We start from the raw sequence: 22,697 nt of genomic DNA on the forward strand, positions 1-22,697 counted from the left end.
ACTTCACCATTCCTACTCAATTTGTTCCACTCCGCTCTGATTCAAATTTTATTCAACCTCCCTCTTGCACACCAAGTCACAGATCACATGCGCATAAACAATGCGCATACGCACAACCCACGCCTATAAAGTTTGAGGTTTTCTGGAGATTGCCGTGTGAATTAGTCATGCAGCGCTTTGCTCCTCGAGATGTATCCCCTACGACCCCCTTTTTTTTTCTCTCCTCCCCTATTTTTTCCTCCTATTGAGCATTTCACTGGGCTGTCACTCAAAGCAATCACTTACAGATGGAGAGGGTGGAGAGAGACTTAACTCAGCTTTGCCATGTTAGGTACACTGCCAAAAGGCAATTGTCTGATAAAGAAAAGCCAGGAGATCACACTCAGCTGGCTCCTCCGAGCTCAGCCAGACATGCCACGTGCAATGCGGCACGTTGAATATTTAGGTTTATAATAAACACTGATTCAAATTTTAGGGCCCACACCGTCCGCCCAGGACGGACAAATGATTCACTATCACGTGAAGACGTCGAGGTTGTCGTGCGGTCAAACAATTGTGCATTGAAGTCATTTAAGAGAACATCTGGTGGGGAAAGTGTTAAAAGAGCTGTGTATAAAAATGACCGGGATATGCCATCAGAGGTTAAGTAAACGTGTTCAATTAAAATATAGAGATATAAATAAAATATAGATATTTTAGTCACCATGAAAATGTGTGTGGGATTGGTTCCCTTAAACTACCTGGCAACCGCAAGTCTCCGGTGAGGAGGGGAAAGGAGGATAATGCTCCGCAGTATTCTTCATCCGTACTGCAGTGCCCGCAACTCGAGTTGCATATACATCGGCTTTAGCCCCTTTAAGGTTATAAATATTTTTGTCTATAAATAACATATGCTGAACTTTCTCTGACAGCCGAGCAGTCAAAATACGCATGAAATGAAAGCATTTGTTTTACTCGACTGAAATGCAAATCCAGCCTAATTCAATCACCAAATAATCAGAGGAAATAAAATAAATACAAGTCAACCCAAACCAACACAGCACATGCACAAGCACATACAGAACTGTTTATGGTCGGCTGCCTCTGATTGGCTGTGTAAACCCGGGGAAGGAGGAGAGTCAGCGTCTGGCTGCTACAACGACAAAGTGAGCCAGCATCAGCCGGACTTTTCCCCCTCTCCTCTCCAGCTCAGCCCAGAGGGAACCATGGCCAGAGGGAGGAGAGCAGAAACTGGATGACAAAGTTGTTAACTCGAGGAACCAACACCCAAGTACAGTGTGTTTCAAAGTCATCGCTTCACATGGAGCTCTGGGATTCTTCACCCTAGTGTTGTTTTGTATCTCTCGCCACACCCTGATTTATGATGCTTTGGAGATTTGGGGGAAAGTGAATGAGCCTTTTTTTTTTTAACGCTGCTGCAGTTGTTTCCACTCGTGGACTGGGGCTTGCGTATATAGAGTCGCATGAAAACAGGAAGGTGATGCACTGTAATGGAAAGTCGGCCTTATTGGCTCCGCCAGTGCTGATATTAAAGGGCGCCCTATAAAATCACTGAGGTTTACACCACAAGAACAGTGGATATAGTTTTGTACAAATAAGAGAGGCATGCACAAGGAAGGAGAAATAAGTGAATGATAAATGAAGATGCACTGTCATGAGTTCAAAGGTATTTGAGGTGTTGTCATAGCTACAGAGCTGCACATACTTTAATTTTGACCTTTAATTAAAGCTGAGAACTCAAGATGCTTTTGAAAACATGTACGGAAAAAAACACACTTATTTTCAGATAATGCTGATAATTATTTGAAGGCATCAAACGGTGAGACTATCCTTCAGCTCCTTCCTGAGTGGCACTGGTATTAGTCATTAGAGGAGAGATGACGTTGAATAAGGACTAGAAGGTTAAAGTTCAAGGCTGGCCTATGGGAGGTGACCCTTTGTGATCCCCCACTTCCTGGTCAGCCACGGAGTGTTTCGCTCCACAGTGGGCACGCAGTGTCTACCAAACAAGGAGTGTATTGTGCGAGCATGCAGCCTGCGTTGGAGCGGCACCAAGACTGTGTTGGCAAGGATGTGGCCTTTAGTGCGCGATAAAGATCTAAAAGCCTTGTTTGATCAATCCTGGGTTCACTGGCGAAGTGATATTTTCTGTATTTGTAAATCCATTCATTACAATTATGAGAAATGTCATGTTTTTACTTAATATTTGTTTCAACAGTTGCCCAAAAGTTTGTGTGGAGGTGACGTATTGATGGACCCAGGACTGCAGTACGAGTGCACGCGCATAACACAGGGTACATTATTTTATTGTAATTTGTATTATTTGTGTATTGAGTATGTATACATATATGTATACATACATATACATATATATATATACATATATATGTATATATACACACACACACACACATACATACACTATATATATATATATATATATATATATATAAAAAATGTCCTGGGTTCACGACCCCGGTTGGAACAGGGGCCTTTCTGCATGGAGGTTGTGTGTGAGTTTTCTCTGGTTTCCACCAACAGTCCAGATTTGGAGATTAGGCAAATTGGACACAAATTGTGTGTGAGAGTGGATGCTTGTCTGTCTCTGTGACCCTGTGATGGACTGGCGACCTATCCAGGGTGTACCCTGCATTAGGCAGCCCATGGCCAAGAGGAAAGGAATTGGGTCACTGGTTAAATCCTGCAACGGAACAAGGGCTGGGGTGTTTTTTGAGCAAGGCACCCAATCCCACATTGCTCCCTGGGTGCAGATAAATGCTTCCCCACTGCTCCTCCTGTGTGTGTTCACTACTGGGATGGGTTAAAATGCAGAGTACAAATTCACTCTCACAAATTGGCATGTGTGTGCAAAGATGACTAATTCTAATTAAATTCTATTCTAATCCTAATTTTGCCCCATGTCAGCTGGGTTTGGCACCAGCGCTGGCAGTGACCCTCGCATGGAGGATAACACGAAAGAAGGTGAGTGATATATATATAATTTTTTTATTTTATTTTAGTAGACAAATCATATCTTGTGCTTTGCATGACATGTGCTATATAAATAAAGAAAATAGCAACAATGATGGGTTGGTCTTCTGCATAGCTTGGTTGCAATGTATATTTGAGTGAGTGTTGCACCAAGAGAATTGTCACACACCGGATATTTTCTGGGTTTTGTTTTTTCTAAACCATCTCTGTGTTGAAGTTAGCGATGGTTGTGCATGAAAGAGCCGTTTCTGAAATACTAAACGAACATGTCACTTAAATCAGCTTTGGTGCCCTCACGTTGGTCTCCAGCGGGTTGTCTCGACCGTGTCCACACGTTGATTTGCCGCCATGTGATTGACCGATTAGACATTCACGTTAACATGCAGCTGAACACGTGTACCTAATAAAGTGGTATGTGAGCGAATATGTATATCAGCCAGTCATGGGCAGGTCTTGGAAGAGAAGCAGCCTCTGGCAGAAATGAGGGGGCCGAGAACAGTAGAGCCCCCCCCCCCAGCCCCGTCCCCTGTGGTCATGGATGAGTGCAAGCCAGGCCAGACCTCCTGAGAGCTGTAAGAAGTGAGCTTCTCTTCAGCTGAGTGAGACAGTGTTAGCTCAGCACTGCTCAAACAGAAGGAAAGAATGGAAAATGAGGGGATGAATCATCTTATGGCAACTTAGGATCACCCCCCCGTTCAGATTTTAGTGCTACATGCTGAATGCAGATTCTGTGATCAACAGTCAAGCTTTGAAATCTTGACTTCCAGACAAAAACACATCAAACTTGCATATACTGTTTGGGTTAATTGTTTGTTTATTCGTGGCAGAAAGAGCCACAGCGTGAAGTCATTTCAATCTGCTGAGGTGAAAGTGGATTCATCAACTGTGGTTTTGTTCGATGGGAAAACACGTTTCAGTGCTCAAGATCTGGGTCGGGTCCAAAGTAGTTCTGACACAGTCTGCAGATTCATAAAGGAAACCGCTCGTTGCACAACGGCTGGGGCGAACAAGAGCCGCGTTTCCCTTGGAAGAACCTTTCCGCCCCGCGGACCCACATCCTGACATACCGTACCTGCAACAATCCCAGAGAGGGACGGCCTGCTTTTTCTTATAGGAGTCAGAATAGGCATCTGAAGATGTTTAAAGCGAGGACACCGGAGAAGACCCTCACTCCTCCCCCCACCACCGGTGTGTGTGGTCTCCTGCTGCTGGCTCTGCAGTTCCCGGGTTTAGAGGTCAGCGGGTCAACCCTGGGTACTGGAATGTTTATGCTCGCTTCTCCTGTTAACATCAATATCCGTGCTCTTGTGTCTTGTTCTCATGGAGGAATGCCCCGGCCCATCTTTTGGGACACAAAGAGGGAAACCATTTTCGCAGACGATGAGGTTTTGTTTCGCGTGATCTATACTTCTTATACTTAGTTTGATTGCTTGGCAAAAAAAAAAAGGCAGACGTTTAAAGAGGCGAAGACGAATGACTCTGGCAATAAGTGTTAAGACTTAATCAATAAAAACACAAGCCAAGGAGAATCGCTTTACTTAACGACTGACAAACATTAAGTGATGATCATTACTTTGTGTGGATTGAAACAAAGTCAATGCAGGCGCTATTGAGCATTTTGAACGAAAACGTCCATATACGCACTAATACGGCTCACTCTCCGGAAGAGGAATTTCCATCCGTGCGTGCAGAAAAACTCAACTTGGCACACATGAGAGATGCTATACATTTTTTGTGGGTGGGACTTCTCACTGGGGTACAGTTCGCCGCCCACCGCCACTCCCAGCCCCCCCGACACACATGGTCAGAGACATGTGTATCAAAGCATGGGAAAGGATGTCTGGAAGGCGTCCAGGGTTCTCATTTTTGCCTGCAACAACAAAAGCACATTTGGGGCTTTCGAACCATGGCACTCGGCCTCGAGCTCTGCGCCAGCAAACAACTCCTCACACCACTCCACACACACACTCAGTGAAGAACTGCACAGCAGAAATGGCTGTTTGTTTATGAGCCATTTTTATAAAAAAAAAAAAAAAAAAGAGAAGGAACTTGCAAAGTACAGCTGCCAACATAAAAAGAAAAATGCCTTAGCTGCTTGGGGAGTGGTCTGGATTCTTTTTTTTGGGGGGGGTGCACACAATATCATGTGTGTGTGGGAGGGGACAGGGAACAGAGCAAGGCAAAGGGCGGTATATGAACAATTTTGTATTCCGTTTCTTTTTTTCCCCCCCATCCCCCACTTTTCACTTCCCCTCTCCTTTTCTCCCTCACCCCCACCGACCCACCTTCCCTTCTCCACTCCCCCTCCACCAGCAGGTTGTTTAATACTTTCCAGATTGCAGCATGCCTTTGGCCTCCTGGAAGAGCATCAAGTCTGCTGATGGAATTTGGTGGAAAAGGTGGTGGGTCCAGGCAGGGGCTCCTGACATAATAAACCCAAAGGCAATGAGCGCCTCCCATTGGTGGCTTGAGTAAGAGGTATACATTTTCTTTTTTTTGAATGGACTTGGAAACCAAAGGGAAATGACATCTGACAGCCTCTGAAGCTGGTGAGAATATACATCCAGGGTGTGTGAGAGGAAGAAACAGCTGCGAGACAGACTCACGTTACAATGAGTTTTCTGTGGGGGAGGGGGGAGGGGGGAGCGGGGGGGAGGAGCCGAGCTGATCCACACATCACCCATCTCCAGTGTCAACTTTTAATGCACGAGACAACTTGGGCAGTTGTGTTCACATCCTGGCTCTTACTACAAATCACACAATATAATCTCATTTGACAGCGTTGGTGATGACTTACAGGTTTGTGTCTAGACACTGTGCAATGTGGTTTGAAAGTCTGAGACACGAACAGAACAAAATAAAACTAAAGCATCAATCAATACAACGTTGTCAGGTGTGAGATAAAACAGAGGAATTAAACACAATCAATTTACTATCTCAAAGTCACATCGGCCATTACACTGACACACCCATCATCAAGTTTAAGCTCCACAGCCACTAGATGGCAGTAGAAAACAACACTTGGAGTAGGCTCGTCCCATCCTGCAGCACAAGAGGCTTATAATTCAGTTTCGGTTAAAAAGCAAAATGCAAAAGAGGCGTCTCATTAACATTTAGTTTTTTTTTGCCCTCCTCAAACAAACAAAAACAAAGTAAAAATCAACAAACTCAAAGAAGAATAATGACTTCATACGGACAGTGAGAAGAAGGATCAATAGCGCTGCTGGTTTGTATTGATCTCAACGATCAATACAAATGGTCTGTTTCTACCACAAGTCTTAGAATAATGACTTGTTCTTGCCCTCTGGTTGTGCACTGGTAAAATGTGACTGAGAAAAACTGAAAGTGGAAGGAGATAAATTAAATTCCAGTCTAGTTTTACTCGTACACTGCCAAATCCCAACATGCATTATCTCTGGGTATTTAACCGAGTGTAGTCCTTAAAGTATTTTACAAAGAAAAACAAAACAGTTTCCAGGGAGCAAACACTTGGCGAACAAGTGGAAAAAGTAAGAATGGAGCTGTACGCAGTTCAAATGTGGACTGACGAAAGGAGAGAACATGAACCGTGTACTGCGAGTGTTTACCGAACAGGAGGGCACTGAACTTTGACTGAGCCATAAGCGGTTCACCCACGTGTGGACATGGCCTGTAAACTCGAAAATGACAGAACAATTCTGGGGGGCCATGATGATAAAGCAGTATGTTATTCTGATGCAGCTGCCACACTCATCCTTCCCCGAATGAGGGTGCGGAATACCTCCCATCATCATCGTTTAGGCTCTCCATCACTATCTCCACCTCCTCCATCGTCCGTCCCTCCGTCCCTCCTACATAGGTACGGATAAGAATACAGCTGCTCTACTATTTCCCTTGTATGCGAGGAGAGGAAAACACAGGAGACATCACACTGCTCTCAGCTTGTACAACCAATACTTAAGAGAGAGACGACTAACTAAGGCCTCAATTGCTTCCTTCCTTCCTCTTCTGGGAGAGCCAAAGAATAGTGACAGGAAAGAGAGCAGGCACTCAAGGAATTCCTTTGTTAGTGCAGCTGATTGAGAAGCACATGTACATGTAGCATCCCAATAAAAATCAACACCATGTGTGGGAGTAAAGAAGTTCAGGCTTTCTTTTATTGAAAAATATAGGTTATTTTGAATAATACAGTAAAAAGGCTGTGACATATTGCAAAGAAGACAACATAGGAAATAATATACTATATATACACACACACACACAGAAGAAGAAAGCAACACAGACTACGGCCCATTCACACTTAATTAACCATGGAAAAAAACCTGAATATATTAAACGTAGTGTGTGTGAGATTGGACATATAAACATCCACTTGTGCGGACTTTGTTTTCCTTTTATTTCATGTCTTTAAAAAAAATGTATTTTCTTTTTTTTTTTAATGTTCAAGCTTAAGCTGAATTCAAATTCAACAGTGATTATCCACAAATAAAAAAATAAATGACAAACGAGGCTCAACGAAAAGTGAGCTGCACAATTCTTTTTTTTTTTTTTTTCTTGATGGCAAATCGTCATTTGGCACTTGTCAGTTTCAGTTAAGGCAGAGAAATCAATCAATCAGCGCAACCAAGCCTCAAAATGTCTGGCCGCCGCTTTTTTTTCATGACGCAAGAGATACAGACGCGCTGCAATGACAGCACAACTCGCATAGAAATGGTTGTGTCTGCTTTTTAATCCATTCGTTAGAAACAGATACAGCGAACACTGGCAAAGATACAACAACACCAGGTGTGGGACACCAAACAGACATAGCGCGAGGTTTGCGGTGCCGGTTAATTTTTTATTTTCCAATACTAGACAACCAAACTCTTAAGTAGTGGTGAAAATAAAAGGCACCCCCCTGAGCTATAGAGGATCATCACCCTTTTACTTAAACCATTTGCAGCTGCGGAAATACAAGGGAGGAAGTGGTTTTACTCTTCTCAGTTCCAATTTGAAAAGACAAATAACCAGAACGAAGCTCGCCAAATCACTTCGACTCGCGGAAATCCATAGACTTCAGAGAACAGTAAAGATTCTGTTCAGTGACAAGAGAACACGGTGAACCACTCTCCGTGTTTCACGCCCTCACTCACTTCCCAGTAGTAACGCCATGTTTCATAGTTCATAATGTATCTCAGTCAGCTTTGCAGCTTTTGTTTTCTTCGCGAACACTGAATTAAAAACAGAGGAGAATTTGGGTTTGGGCTTTGTGGTCGAGCGTAACAGCAGGAAACGGCAGGCTTTGTGCAGCGTCTCGAGGACCCTGGGGTTACATAAGGTAGAATACTGACGAATGTATGGTACTTTAGTGTAACATCTTCACAAGACAAGAGGCTCAAGGCAGGATTTCACACTCCAGTGACAAAACACAGCCCCCTTTTATTGTGCCAAGAAACCCACCAGTGGTCCTGTGGTGACACAGACCTTCTCTTCAGCTAGGGCCTCATGATGCCCCACAGCCAGAGAGAGAGAGAGAGAGAGAGAACAAAAACAAGAGGGACAAACTGAATGAAAAAAGCACATGTGACACCTCAAGTGAGAGAAGAGGGTGAGTGAACTAAACTTTAGTTATGGAGAGCGACTTTCCAAAAGTTCTTTCCTAAACCCATCCTCCCCGTATACACCTGGAATGTCGCTTATTCAGAAGGAGCTGCTCTTCTATGTCAGTTCTGTCAGTGTTAAAAGAGGGAGGGATGGATTGACAGACAAACAGAATGTGGAGGGTAAGGCCCTCTGACAGCTAAGGAATGGCAAATCCTGAAGGAGCAGTCACACTTTTTTTTTTTTGCAAATGTACAAAGTAAGAGTCCTCCATCACAATCCCATTCCCACAGTATACAAATACAGTGTCTCCCAAGTGCAAATCCACACTGTCAAAAGGACTCGCACATTTCCTATAAACTCCTTCCAGAGCTCAGTTCTAGTTTTTTTTTAAGCAGGCTTTGAAATCTCATACGCGGATCTCATCATCTTCATCCTCCAAGAAAGAGGAGAAGTTGCTCTCCTCTTCTGGAGGGGCACTGAAGGTGGCGCTGTCTGTATCACATGCATAGGTCTGACTGTTTGGCTTCTCTTCCAGGGCAGCGGAGCCAGCGCTGGACATGGAGCAGCTGTCTAGATGTGGAAAGTGTTTGGGCCGCATCTCGGGCGTGTACTCCGGAGTGTAGAGCCCTCCGTTCTCAGGCTGCTGGTCAAGGGAGCTGGCTGGGTGCATACAGCGTGGTAGCTGCAGTTCCGCCTCCTCTTCTTCCTCTACCTCCTCTTCGTCGTCTTCCCCCTTCTTCACACTATCCTCTTCCTCGCCATGTGTGCTCAGTGAAGGCGAGGCACGGCCCTCGCTGCTTTTGCCCTCCTCGTAGCCAAGATCATCCTCCTCCTTTTCCATCACCCCCAGGATGTCGCCCAGCATGGAGGGCCCCAGGTCGACGTGAAAGGACATTACCGACACGGCGTGCTTCATTCCACCTCCACAGAGGAGGTTGCTCTCTGGAAGCTCAGTCAACTCGCCAAAGCTTCGCTCCTCCAACTCCAGGAAGTGAGTGGCTGCAGCCGCGCCTCTCCCATCCACCTCCCCATGCTGCTGCTTTAAAGGACTCGAGGTCAAACTCTTGGCCACCATCCTGTCATCTCTGTCTTCATCATTGAGAAAAGGCAGGGACATGGCATTTTTCACATAGGTGGGTGACCCAGCTGTGAACGCCAGGGTGTTGTCCGTCTGCTGATCAACCCTGGTCACAGACTGAGAGCGTTTGCTGCTCCTAAAGGTGCGAGACAGGAGGCCAGGTCGGGGAGAATGAGGGAAGGACTTGGTCTCAGGTGGAGGTTCTCCTGACCGCGTGCTGAGGAAGGAGGTGTCTCCAAAAGCATCACCACTGCGACCTACATGCATGGTGTGGCGGAAGTCACCCAGAGGGGCACTGATCATCTCCCTGGTCAGGTCCATGCGTGAGCGGCGTTTAGTTTGGGAGGAGCCGGACACAAGTTGCTTTAAGATTGGCATAGTTGTCTTGCACGTAGAGGAAGGAAAAGACTTTGAAAAGAGTTACCAGTTCTTGACTGTAGAATGAATATTGACGCTCTTTTTTTCAGTCAGCCTTGGAACCTGAAAAAACAAAGAAAACACAGTAAATTACAGAGTTCAGCATCAGGGAACTTTGTGTTTTAATACAAAAAGGCAGTAAAAATCGCCCGAGTATTTAACACAAAAACCTAGTAGTTGACAGTTGAAATTTTGCACAATAAAACAAAAGGCCAGCTTGAATCATCTGTGACATGAAGTAAATAAGAAAGCCTTATCTGTTTACCAAACAGCTTTAGATTTGGTTATTTAATCCCATCAAGTAAATAAAAACATTTCTAGGAATTTCAAATCTTCCACTAATTACAAGAGTCAAAGCCATCAATTATACGACTCCATAATGATTAGCAACACACAAACATCTGTGTGATGACCTCTAAAACGCTCTGAAAAAAAAAAAAAGAAGAAGAAATGGAACGCCACAGGATTCTGCTTCAAAACTGCATAATAACTGAGAGCAAAACACCAACCACAGGCCAACAAGAATCAGAGGAGAGTTGAAGTTTGACAAGAGATTTTCTACTACGAGGCGCCATGACTACACAGCATGGTATATGACTGCAAACATGTCATCTAGTTAGTGAAATGTTAATGAAATAACTTAAGAAATATTTAATTTTTTTTTCCTCAGACATCAGTGCTCAAAACACCTAGAGCTTTGTGACTGACGGCTGAACCAAAACATATTTCTGCCCTCGAGAAACATTTGGCCCAGACAGAGGCAACTGCAAAACTAGTCAGTGCTGCTTCCTTCAGGTGCTCCACTGGAGGACAAGAGCGGGGCGTCTCATTAGCGACACATCCCAACAGTTAAAATACACATGAAAAGAACCGTCACGGTGGTCTGCAGGATGAAGAACAAGCGGCTTCCACAGACAGACAGACAGACATCAAAAACACATGCACATCTGACTTGTGTGTGTGTGTGGAAAATCTCCACAGTTGCATGCAAGCGAGCCTGAGGAAAGCGCTTACCTTGCCGTCTTTAAAACATTTGCCTCTCTAGCTTTCACACAGCGCCACTTTCTCTGTTTACTCATTGTAAAAGAAAACAGTCAGCAACTTAACCTTGACTTTGGATTTCTTACACAGGCACACATTTAAAAAGATATTTAAGTCAGGGTTGTTTTTGGCAGAAGCGCCTTTGGGGAGATGATTTGCCGTTTAATGTAGCGGGCGCTTTTTTAGTTCACTGACCTCATTCTTCTGTCTCAACCCCCCCATCTTTACCAGCGGAGTCACTACACTTCCTGTTAATGCGCTCACCTGCTTCAGTTGCCATAGAAACACCCTCCTGCAAGCAAGCAACAGCGCTTCCTGTCTGGGGCCACAGGCTTCATATAGGCATGCAACACATGGCCGCCGTCTGTGCCAATCCTCAGCCCAGACAACGCTCCCTTTATCTATCTGCTGTGTTTTCACTGTCACTCCAACCACGTTGTGGGTATTTTTATTGGTACGAATGTAAAGTGAGTTCACATATACACTAAATCCCAGTGTTAAAAACAAGGATATCTATTCAGAACTATGCTGCAGCTACTCTGACTGAGGCTGAGACATAATGTGAAAAGTTTCCATGAACTCCAAATGGTTGTGTGCCAAAACACACAAACAAGGTCACATTTTTTAAAGAAACATGTTTATTATTTTAGATACATGCATTGATTTGTTTGGTTTTTTTTGGGGGGGGGGGATAATGAGGATGAAATAATTCACACCCAGTCGCCCCCCTCTCAAACAAATGTTGAATGGTTGCTTCTGGGTGGCATAAGCACAGAGGGGAAAACAACTAACAGATCAAACAAGGAAAGATGGTAAAAGTCTGCCTACCACTCCTTCATCTAACCACCCCCAGGCTGGGATCAAGCTGAAAAGCTCAGTGGTGGTGATCGCCGCAATGATGCACAAATTTGTTTCATCCTACTTGGACAACTGTTCTTCATCAATTCAATGTAAAGCAGATCCGGGAACCTCCGCAGTGGCACGGGTCCATTAATCCTAATTCAACGCCCTGCTTTATTTATAGCTATGTGGTTCTTTGCATTATGTGTGCGTACATGCATATTGAGGCAGTACATGTGAATGAAAATGTGGTGAAGGGCCTTAGAAGGCAGCATTTAGCGTGGGAACTACAAGGTCACAGTCGGGCGGGTGGAGGAGGGGTTTGGGGTCATTGGACTTTATAAACAGAGTTTCACAACACTCAGGGTCTGGCTGCAGCAGAGACACAGGACGTGGGACAGAAGCATATAGAGCAGGAGATTAACGTATATATCTGCAATGTTTCAATTTGACAGCAAAATCAGAAACCGTTCAAAAACTGACACACAACTGGACTGGATCCCTGACCACCAAGACCATCGGCCCCGGAAATGATAGAGATTTCGAAATTGCGGTCATTCATGCATGCACGCGCACACACACACATACAGAGAGAAAGATAAACATGCACACACTAGTATCATGTCCAAATGTTATGGTAAAGGGTTTTTTCCACCTGTGTATATTTACTTTGGGGAGAAGAAATTAAATGTTGGCTCCGTTTAAAGATCCCAAAACTCAATTTTCAATTTAAATACCAAGGGCTGACTAAGTTCACGAGGGTTCTAAATCTGTTTAAATTCCATATGTTATAGCCACTACTTTGTGGGAAGAAAAATACACACCCAACTCTGAGGGAAAAAGCACACAAATAACATAGAAAGGTAGCAAATATAAATGTCTATTACGCCTTCTGAGTATGTGTGTGTGGGGGGGGGGGAAGCAGATAAACGATAATAAACTCTCTGTTCACCTAGGAGAATTCTGTGACTCGCAGGAAATGCTGCAGCCGTCCCTTAACGCTCTGCACAGATGCTACATCAGAGGAAGTGAGCACATGAGAGCTGCAAGCTCGCGCTGTGACTCAGAAATCACTCATAATTAACACGCAGCCATTACATTTTAGAGCCAGACACACACACACACACACTGTCAGGTGACTGTGAATGTATGCTCCTGTTTAACATCAGAGAGAAGTATTGATCTCCTGGATAATTTGTGTTTAGGACGAACCCAACTTTTCACCTCATGCCAATACTCTCACAGCAGGTCAGAGAACATTAATACACAAGAGATCACTCACAGATACAGACACAGGACTAATGGTCCATTTCCCTAATTGAGTATTGATGTACCTTCTTTGGGATTAATTCATCAGTGTGTATTCAACTGTCTGGCAGAGGATGACTGCTGCTGTGATGGTGTCGGTGAGAGCTGTCTGTCTGCCACATTTGAATCCGGTGACCTGAATGGGCAACTGAATAACCAGAGGGTGAAATGGAATTCGGGGGGGGAGGTAGCCTCATGTGACCAAACTTAGGTGAAAAACTGAGACTAAAATTGCTGGTTTCCTCTGTCCAACACCTTAACTTAACATGTTAACCTAAACTTAAAATGACTTAATCACACCATTCGCAAACTCAGGTTTTAAAAACAAACTGATTTCTTCTTACATTTAAGTGCATCACAGCAAAATAGAATCACTGTTAGGTCACAGGACAACAAACAAACATACACACACACATTCCAGTAATTAGCCAGACAAAATGGCCTCTAATAGATAGGTATCTGCCTTGCAACTCAGTTAGCAGGCCTGAATATATCATTTAGGAAGCAGCAGCCCCAGGACGAAAAGGTGGAAATCACATTATGTTGCAATCGCACAGTCTGAGAACAGCATACGTCAAAGCTGATGCTGCACTCTCAAATAGACGCAGCAACGGGAAAACACACTGATCTAATGAGAATTTACAAAGATAGCCCTTTGAGGCGTACATACAAGCCAGATTTACTGGGCTTGCATGCCAGTCAGATCAAGTTGTCGACCTTTAGTACATCTTCAGTGTCCTCCTATCACATTTCCCATTCCCCATACCATTCTACAGCAGGCAGCGGCAATACAGCCAGAGAGCCAGGAGGTCACTTTGATTCAAGTGTCAATATCCTGCCGTCTAAACAAAAACCTGTTCATGTAAACTCCGGAAAGTGTTCAGGAAATTAGAGCATGTTCACACCAAACCTGCACTTAGTTAAATAATAATTAACACCATTAGCATTGGTGTTATGTGTAAGGTCACACAAGGCAGTACTTTATCTATAGGAGTCATCAGACTATAGAATGTGGATTACTATCAGTAAAAAAAACAGGAACAGAGTCACATTTTTGGAGGAAAAAAGCCAAACAATAACAACAACAAAACAAATATTGTCTCAGAGTAGACAGGGAGAAAAAAAAAACACACTTGTGTGTATTTCACAAACACACATCAGTGTTTTCTGCCTCTCCACTTGTACCTGGCGCACTGTTGTGAAGCACTGTGAGGTGATGTGAGCGGGATGGTCAGTTATGCTAATGTAACACTTAACTCAGCAGGACACTGTGCTTTAGTAAGGATCAAAGCACAACAGATTTTTAGAGGTCTCCATCTAATGAAGTCCCTGCAGGTTTTGGGAATTGGAATTCATACCCACAACTTTACATCCTTTGATCCGTGCGTGGCATATTTGAGGTATTTGAGGTATTTTGGCTATTTTAAATCACTATTTAAGTTAAATATGGCAGTGAAAATAAGGAAAGCTGATAGACAAGCATGGTTCCTGGCAGAAAACAGGCTTGCAGCCAGTCATCCTGAAAAGTACCAGCTGACCTCTGACACCGCAGAGAAGATGACTTGTCTCTTTTACATTTACAGCCAACACCGCCTGCAGACAAGACATTTCATCTATTTCTCCCTGTTCTCTGCTTTCAAGCTGACAGCTTTTATTCTGCACACAAATAAGGACGCTTATACGATTAGCATTCAGTGCGTTAAACAAAAAAAAAAAAAAGACTGATGAACATGACTTTCATACTGTCTATTCCGGACTGTTTTATCATGTCTGATCAGAATACAAGTCACAAACATGCTTCTGATATTTCAGCCAGCATGGCTCAACATCAGCATTATCAAGGCACTGGGCATGGCATCTAAATAAACATGGAAGATGAGAGTGGGCACAAATTGGCAGCAGTGTTTCAACATAGGAGTGAGACACTGAGCAGAGACGCACACAAAAAAAATAGTGATATCAAAATATGCCAGAAACAACCTCTTAATTAGGGCTGGGTGACATTGCCGAACAGATGCTACTATAAAAATCAGTCAATACAAGTGCAATACATTTTAGATCAACTTTTTCTCCTGTGAGAAAGTTGCAAACAGTTAATTGTAGTTTTAGGACACATCCATACTACTATGTTTTCATTTAAAAATGGTGTTTCACAGATAAAAAAGTATCTGCTTCCAGCCAAGCAGTTTCAGCGCCATATCATATAATAATCTGTGACCATTCTTCCCTTCTTCCTCGCTCGGGCTCGGATCATCCACATCTTCAATTTGGCAGAGATGTTTACGCCGGATGCCGTTCATGACGCAACCCTCCCATTCATACAGGCTAGGGACTGACACTAGGAATTCACTGCATGTGGCTCCTTATGGCTGGGGTCAATTTAGAGTGCCCAATTCACAACGAGCAATGGGAATGGGGTACCTTGCTCAGGGGAAACCCGCCCTTGTCCTGGCGGGGATTTAAACCGTAATTTTGACATGAAATTGGACTTTCTACCCTCCAGTTACAAGTCCAATTGAATTCTGAATGGCCATGGGGGTGCCCTAATCTGTGTCCATACGTACATCTCATGGGGTATATGCATGTCCACGTAAACAGGAAGCTGTAGTTATTTGCGTAATTTCAGAAAGCTTTTTCCCATCCAGACTAAAAGGCAACTGCAGTTTTCAAACTAAAATGGAGGTTGTCTCCATAGGCAGAAAAAGTGAATCTTATCTCATCTGATGTAAAACTTTCAAAGTGATCTTGACAGTTTGTTAAGTGCATAAACATTATGTCGATATAAATGAACTTCTCTTACATTGTTATTTAAGAAAATGTCATGGTCATAATTGCTGTGGAACGACTGCCCATTAAGCTTTATCCCTACTGTTATTTTTAATCACTGAATCACTACTAATAATGTGATGTGGCTAAAACTCTGAGCTTTTACATTCTCAGTTGGACATAAGGGGTCAAATATCGCTGTCTCCACAAAAACGCCTGAGCAGTTTAAATGGCGCATATACACACCACAGAATATTACCACTGAGATAAGTGACCGACACCAATAACCTAAACCCAACGACCATGATGCTGCTTGGTTTCCAAAAGCACATATTTCACATACATAGTTGCATGCGCAGGAAGTGTTTGACAGAAACATGTCGCTGTGTTCGGGGGTCCACAGGAAGGGCAGGGAGAAAATGAGGCACTAAACCCTCCCATCTCTCCGGAAATCTACACAGCCTGCCCTTCCTGACCACTCATAAAATAAACAAGGCTGTCCTCCATCATACTGCATTACTGATTGGCTGACATCAACAAACAGCTCATATATCACCATCCACACTCAGATTTAATAACCTACCAGGGTTTGAGGCCAGTGCTGGGACTGTGTGTTCAACAGCTCTTCACAATAGAATACACAACATGAATCAGTACATGAAGCACCTAAGGCTGGGATACTTATTGATACCCTATTATTATTATTATTATTATTATGATTATTATTATTATTATTATTATTATTAATAATAATAGAAGCTTTATTCAACCGGCTCCTTCCATAGCCGAGTCACCTCTGGCCCAGGTGTCTATACTGTCACCCAGGTGGTGAGGTGACCTCTCACAGAACTGCAGAAAAATGAGTGAGGTTAAAAAAAGAAGAAGCACACACTCAAGTGGTAACCTGTGCTCCTGGACGATAGGAATGTAGGGAAATTATGGGACTCAGAGAATCTTGCTTTAAAGTGTGAGGGTGCCATAATTACAGGGTCAAAAGAGCATAAAAAAGAAACAAAATTGACAGGCTGGAGAGAAGCCAAACATGCAGCTTTCAAACAGTAAGGGCTTTGTGTCAAAGATCTCACTTTGGTTTGAGAAAATACTTAACTCTATTTCAATTGTGAAAAGAAAATGTTGCCCAGAGAACGAGTGGCACCGGATACCATTAATGACTTATTTTAAGGCCTTTCTGAAGACATACTTTTAATCAAGGTACAATAAAAATAAGCCAACTTCTTAAACTCTAAATTAAATCTCTGAACTTTGGTTTCTGTCTGTTGTTGTAGTGACATCCACGTCATACAATATTTACAAGCCATGGTACCAACCCCAGCATACCAGGTCACAATGCGGCATGGATAAGAACAGAAAACAATGCCCCCAAACAAAAGACACAGGAACAAACACAGCATTCAAACAGTGACACGTGAGACGCCCCTTAGAATTCGGTGTCGGGACACTGAGGTCATAAAATGGTAGGTGGCAGAACACTAACAATTTTGTTTCCTTACATCACCTGTCAAACTATCTCCATACAGCTTTCATATTCACCACTGAGGTGTGATTTAAATGCATATTGTGTCAGCTTTGTAGCAGTCACTACAAGAGATGACAGCAATCCAATATGGTAGTTAAACCTCCAACTCTTGACAATTTCTGTTGTTGTTATTATTCTGCCTTCCTTTGGTCTTCATAAGCAGGACCGACAGAAATGTATTCGTATAACGCATCCTTCCATTAAAAATGTCAAGCAATACTATCAGACCTGACTGAGGGAGTGTTTGTGTGTACAGCATCAGTGCAGGGGGTAAGCATCTGAAATTTCTCATATGTGCTTCTTCTTGTTTTCAGTCATACTCCAACCCGTTTATTGTCATCTCGCTTTGCTAGTACAATGTTGCTGTTGCCTCTATCTGTCTAGACAGAATCACATCCTGCATGCAGCACAGGTAGTAATACATGTGGATCAGGAAGCTGATAGGCCTAAGGCACTTTTACACTGTACAGGTGTAGTGCGGCTTGGCACGGCACTGATTGGTATCGTTTTCCATTACTATAGTACCTCCTCAACGTGGGCTGAGTCGTCATACCATGACTGCACAAAAAAGGCATGACTTTGTTTTATACACAACACAAACAAATTAGTGTTGAGCAAAGCAGTTCTTTTCAGTGTACCGAATGAGGTCATTAAAACGATTACTTCAGTACTTACTGCATGACGGTTTTTAAAACGTCTTTTTAATTGATCTACAGTTCGGCATTGTTCGGTTTGATTCCTGTGTCGGACGTCGCGCTCATGACTCTTCCAGTGACGACACTCTGACCAATCAGCGGCCGGCAGTCTGTCGACGTCACATTTAGTAACGACTCCGCTCGCTTGGAACCTCAAAAGGACAGGTACCAAAAAAAGTACCAAGAACCAGGTACTATCGCAAAGAGTGGAGCCAAGCCATGCTTCAACTGTATCGTAGAAAAGAGCCATTAGTCAGCATTGTGTGACCTAATTTGACAGTGGTCTGAATGTAACAGGCACTTAGTTAAGAAACTACTCGTTTGGTCAACAAAAGTTCAGAAAATATTGAAAAGTTATGATCAGTGTTCCCCCAAACCTAGAAATGATGATGTTCTCCATCGTCAACTTACTAATATGAATCATTTTTAATGATTTCTTTGTTATATGGAGCAAGGAACCCTGAAAATATTCACATTTAAGAAACTGAAAACTCATACAGGCAGGTTTTAATTATAAAAAAAACACAACATTCAAAACTAGAAATTGATTGTCAAAATAGTTGACAGTTATTGCAGTAATCAAGTTATGCCCTAATGTTTAAAACAGCATATCATTCCAGGCCTGTCGTACAGTCTGTAATAATGTAGTAGTTCACTATCACTCTGCTCGAACAGTTTATATTGGTATTTCCTGGAATGTGAAGGGGCTGGACAGAACACACACACATTGCCTCAAATGAGCACACAAACGTCAGACATGTTCAAACATGGATGAAGGACTATACCCTCACTGGCCACAAATAACACACTTAAAAACTGAGATTCCAATTCAACGCGAAAGCAAGGCCCATAAACTTGTTCATTTTTGTCAAAGGGAAAGAAACCTGAGCAGGTTGGGTTTTCCTGGGCTAAGAGCCAGCGGATGCCGTCGACACTGTGCTGTGCCCAATAACAGAGTGCTTGGCACGGTGTCCAACACCACACAGAGGAAGAATAACTTTCACCTCCAGGCACTAAGCATATGTCTCCTGCAGGCAATTAGATGCTTTGTAATTTAAGAAACAGAGGAAAGTAGAGGGGAGCAGAGCCTGTGCGGGCTGGTTAAAAATGTGTTGCCCATTCAGAGCCACTTCTACAGGGAAAAGCAAATACGCCAAGCCAGTGACATAAATCTTGGCAATGGGGCTTGTTTGTTTGCTGTGTTGTCAGCCTAAATCCATCCTAGCAGCCAGGCAGAACAAGTTGACATCTCACAGAATCTGTGTGTATTCAAGTCAGGTCAAATGTCACATTTAAACCTCGCCGGGACAAAGCAAACAGTTCACTGAGGACATTATTATCTCCTCAAAGAAAGACAGCAGAGGAGCTGTTATCAGCGATGGCAGTGATGGAGTGATGACCTACAGACCCGAGGCTCACATCACTTTATTATTCCAGTCAATGAACTTGCGGGATGCCATTGTGACACCCATGCCAAGCAAACTAAATGGGCTCAGGTGTGCACGGCGTGCTGCGACAGACATGTAATGTGGATTTCCTCTTTTATTTTTCCTTTTTGTTTAGTCATCAAATCATAAGAAACTCACAGAGAGCACCAGGTTAATGTTTGACAACTCTATTCACTTCCTCTGTTGCCCAAATAGACATTTCACTCACTTCAGAATAATAAGTGTGTCAATATCAGTGTTGCAAAAACGTGCATTTACAACACATTATGTCAATATGTCTTCAAGCACAGTTTTGTGCCTAATTAGTGATAAGATTTTAAACCTCGTGCTAGGCCCTTTAAGCGTTTTGTGTGAGAAATTGAAAACGTGGAACGCCTACAGCTTCAATTTGAACACAAACATTGATATTAAGCCATTAGTGAGTGAATTCATACGTGTGTAAAATGAGCTGTAGAGTAAATGTGAATTTATTCATTTCCCTCTGGTGCTTAGCACCGGTTGACGACAATTTAACAATAAAGCCGTGGCTGTGGGTGGGTCACTGGCAGGAGAACAATAAAGTAGCTGACCACAAAAGCGTCAGCTGCTGCCTGTGCTCTCCTCCGTTCAATAAAAGCAGGGCCGTTAAACACACATTTGAGCCACATGCGAAATACATAGAATGTACAATTATAGAATATACAATTATTTCAAGCTTTGGCGAAAGCACGAGCGTAATAGAAGCGCACACACTCACCGAGCATCCCATTCATAAAAGCCGGGTGCTGCTCCACTTTTAGGCCCCCAGCAGGTTGACGGTGGGAGGCGCGTTCATCAAAGCAAAATGGGAAACGTTCGGGTCAAAAACTGCGAGTCCAAAAAAAACACAAACGCTGTGAGACAAACGTGAAGAAATGTTATTACAGTGGTCAGCGCATCCTCACAGGAGAAGAAGCTGCTGCTGCTGCTGCTGCTCTATAATAATTCACAACGCCACAGTGACGATGCCTCCTGCTGCCTGGTGTCGTGAGCGTGGACACGCCCTCTTCTCGTGGCTCCTTAAAGACACAGAGACTGACAGCGTGAGGCCGCTCACACACTGTGATAATCTCTCACCAGGAGGGGCGGGGTCACTGTCATTATGTAGAGAACTACGGTGGCCTGGAAGTGCAAACCGCTATTACAAAACATGCAATACTTATACAAATCTTGACACAAATTACTATTTTCCTTGACAAATTCCAAAAGAAATGAAGAGAAGTTGAAACTAGTTTACATTTTCAATAAACAACCTTAAGATATTAAGGACTTTTACAAATCCCTAAAACAAATGAACAAAGCTTCAGGCAAATTCACATTTTTGAAAACAAATTCACAAAATGTGAAACACTTACAAATCCCGAAACAAATTTACAGTAAGACCCGTATCATTCAACATAATTTACAACATACAAACTGCCAAGACGAGGCTTGTGGAATGACATTAAAATGTTTATTTTATTTTATAGAATTAATAATACAGTTAACCTTATGGCAAACATTTGATATAAGGAAAATGTTGAAAAGTTTTGGGATTTGTAAAAGTCTTTGACATTTTGTAATAATAATTTGCACCAGGCCACCGTGGAAAACAGCATTCTCTTGTTGCCTTGAGATGTTGCATAGGTTCAGAGTATACACTTTTTTGTATACTTTCAGAAGATAGGACAACATGTTAGTGAATCCTTTATCCCTGCGCACAAGATCAATGTGGGGCCAAATCACCAGCTGATAGGACACATCCGCAGTTGTGTACCTCAGCGTCTTCAAGTGTTTCGGCCTTTGGAACCCAATACACTCTCTGCTGAGGTCGGCCCACCACAGGCTGATCAGACCTCGGTGTATGTCCCTGCTTCTAAATATACATCCAAAAGAAATGAAAATACAGATGACTGATGAAATGTACAAATATACACCATGCCATTTACCTATTCAATGTGATTCAGTTACAACCAGATTCACATGACTTCACATTAGTCAAAGTTCAACTAAAAAGATTCTGTTGGTTTTTAAGATTCAGTTCTTTAAGATATATCCTGGCTATATATTGTTACATACACTGTACATATTGTATTTTTTATTAACTCAATATTCAATGGGATTTTTAAAATATTGTCTGTTCTTTTTTTAATGTATGCTCACAAGTTATTACCTTTAACTTGCTGTTGTAACACTGTTTGGAATTAATAAACGATTATCTGATATGATCTGATTTTATCTTATCTAATCTTATCTCTTCATTAAGAAAGCACACACTGATTTGTAATAAAAAGCCTAAAAAAAACTGCAGAGTCATGTTTTCATTCTAATAATAGTGTTTAAATTGTCTTCCCTTTCTAAGCATCTAACTGTCCTTTGTTCACTTGTTGGATCATTTGAGAACATCCCACATTAAATGACGTACAAGAAAATGATATCCTTCTGGTAATGCTCTAGTATTTTATTTGTGTATGTGTTGTTTCTGAGGGTGGGATATCTCACTTATTTTACGTGGATCTGAATACGCAGTGTGTTAAGCGCAGTGTGGCACACATTTCTACACCATTAGAAACTTTACTTGCGCTTCCCTTCACTCATTAAAAAGTGGTCGCTCACAACAGCCGGGGACACACTAGGATGTGTCATGGTTTCATGGGAGAAGTTCTCTTTTAATGGGATGGAAGTGATAGTTTGAAAAACAGCTTCACGTTCTGGCTCAAATTAAATTCCCTTTAAGACGAGACGTAGTCACCGAAGCATTTGTTTGACCATGTGTATTCCAGCTTGATCATCTGCACTTATGAAAGTGACTGGTCATTAGTACCATTTGAGATGGAAATGAGTGGGAAGCGGATGAGGCTGTGAACGCTCACCCAGGGCGAAAGAAACAGGAATGTGTGAACGGTTGATCGCTATCAAAGGGCAAAAGTCTCCTTGCTTCACTACCTAGAGAAAAAGAGGGCCTTGTATTGACTTTTAGTCTGTCTGAAAATGTTTGTTATTTCACAACGTCAGGG

At 42.8% G+C, this 22,697-nt stretch overlaps 1 protein-coding gene and 1 long non-coding RNA gene across 3 annotated transcripts; one reads left to right on the plus strand and one right to left on the minus strand.

Annotated features, from left to right (window-relative positions):
• Positions 1–1,078: 1,078 nt before the first annotated feature.
• Positions 1,079–5,591, plus strand: LOC131475812 (uncharacterized). Of its 2 annotated transcripts, XR_009242540.1 has the most exons (4): positions 1,079–1,275; positions 2,219–2,294; positions 2,926–2,982; positions 5,305–5,591. It is a non-coding gene; the product is annotated as an uncharacterized LOC131475812 (long non-coding RNA). The 2 variants fall into 2 exon arrangements; XR_009242539.1 differs by lacking the exon at positions 1,079–1,275 and having other exon boundaries at positions 1,809–2,294.
• A 1,508-nt stretch (positions 5,592–7,099) lies between these two features.
• cdc42ep4a (CDC42 effector protein (Rho GTPase binding) 4a) lies at positions 7,100–20,719 on the minus strand. Its single transcript, XM_058654418.1, has 2 exons — positions 20,420–20,719; positions 7,100–10,111 (listed from the first exon to the last, which is right to left on the minus strand). The coding sequence occupies exon 2, from the start codon at positions 10,007–10,009 to the stop codon at positions 8,960–8,962; it is 1,050 nt and encodes a 349-aa protein (XP_058510401.1). The 5' UTR covers positions 10,010–10,111; positions 20,420–20,719; the 3' UTR covers positions 7,100–8,959.
• Between the last annotated feature and the right edge of the window lie 1,978 nt (positions 20,720–22,697).

Source organism: Solea solea, chromosome 16, assembly GCF_958295425.1.
Source record: "Solea solea chromosome 16, fSolSol10.1, whole genome shotgun sequence".
NCBI lineage: Eukaryota > Metazoa > Chordata > Actinopteri > Pleuronectiformes > Soleidae > Solea > Solea solea.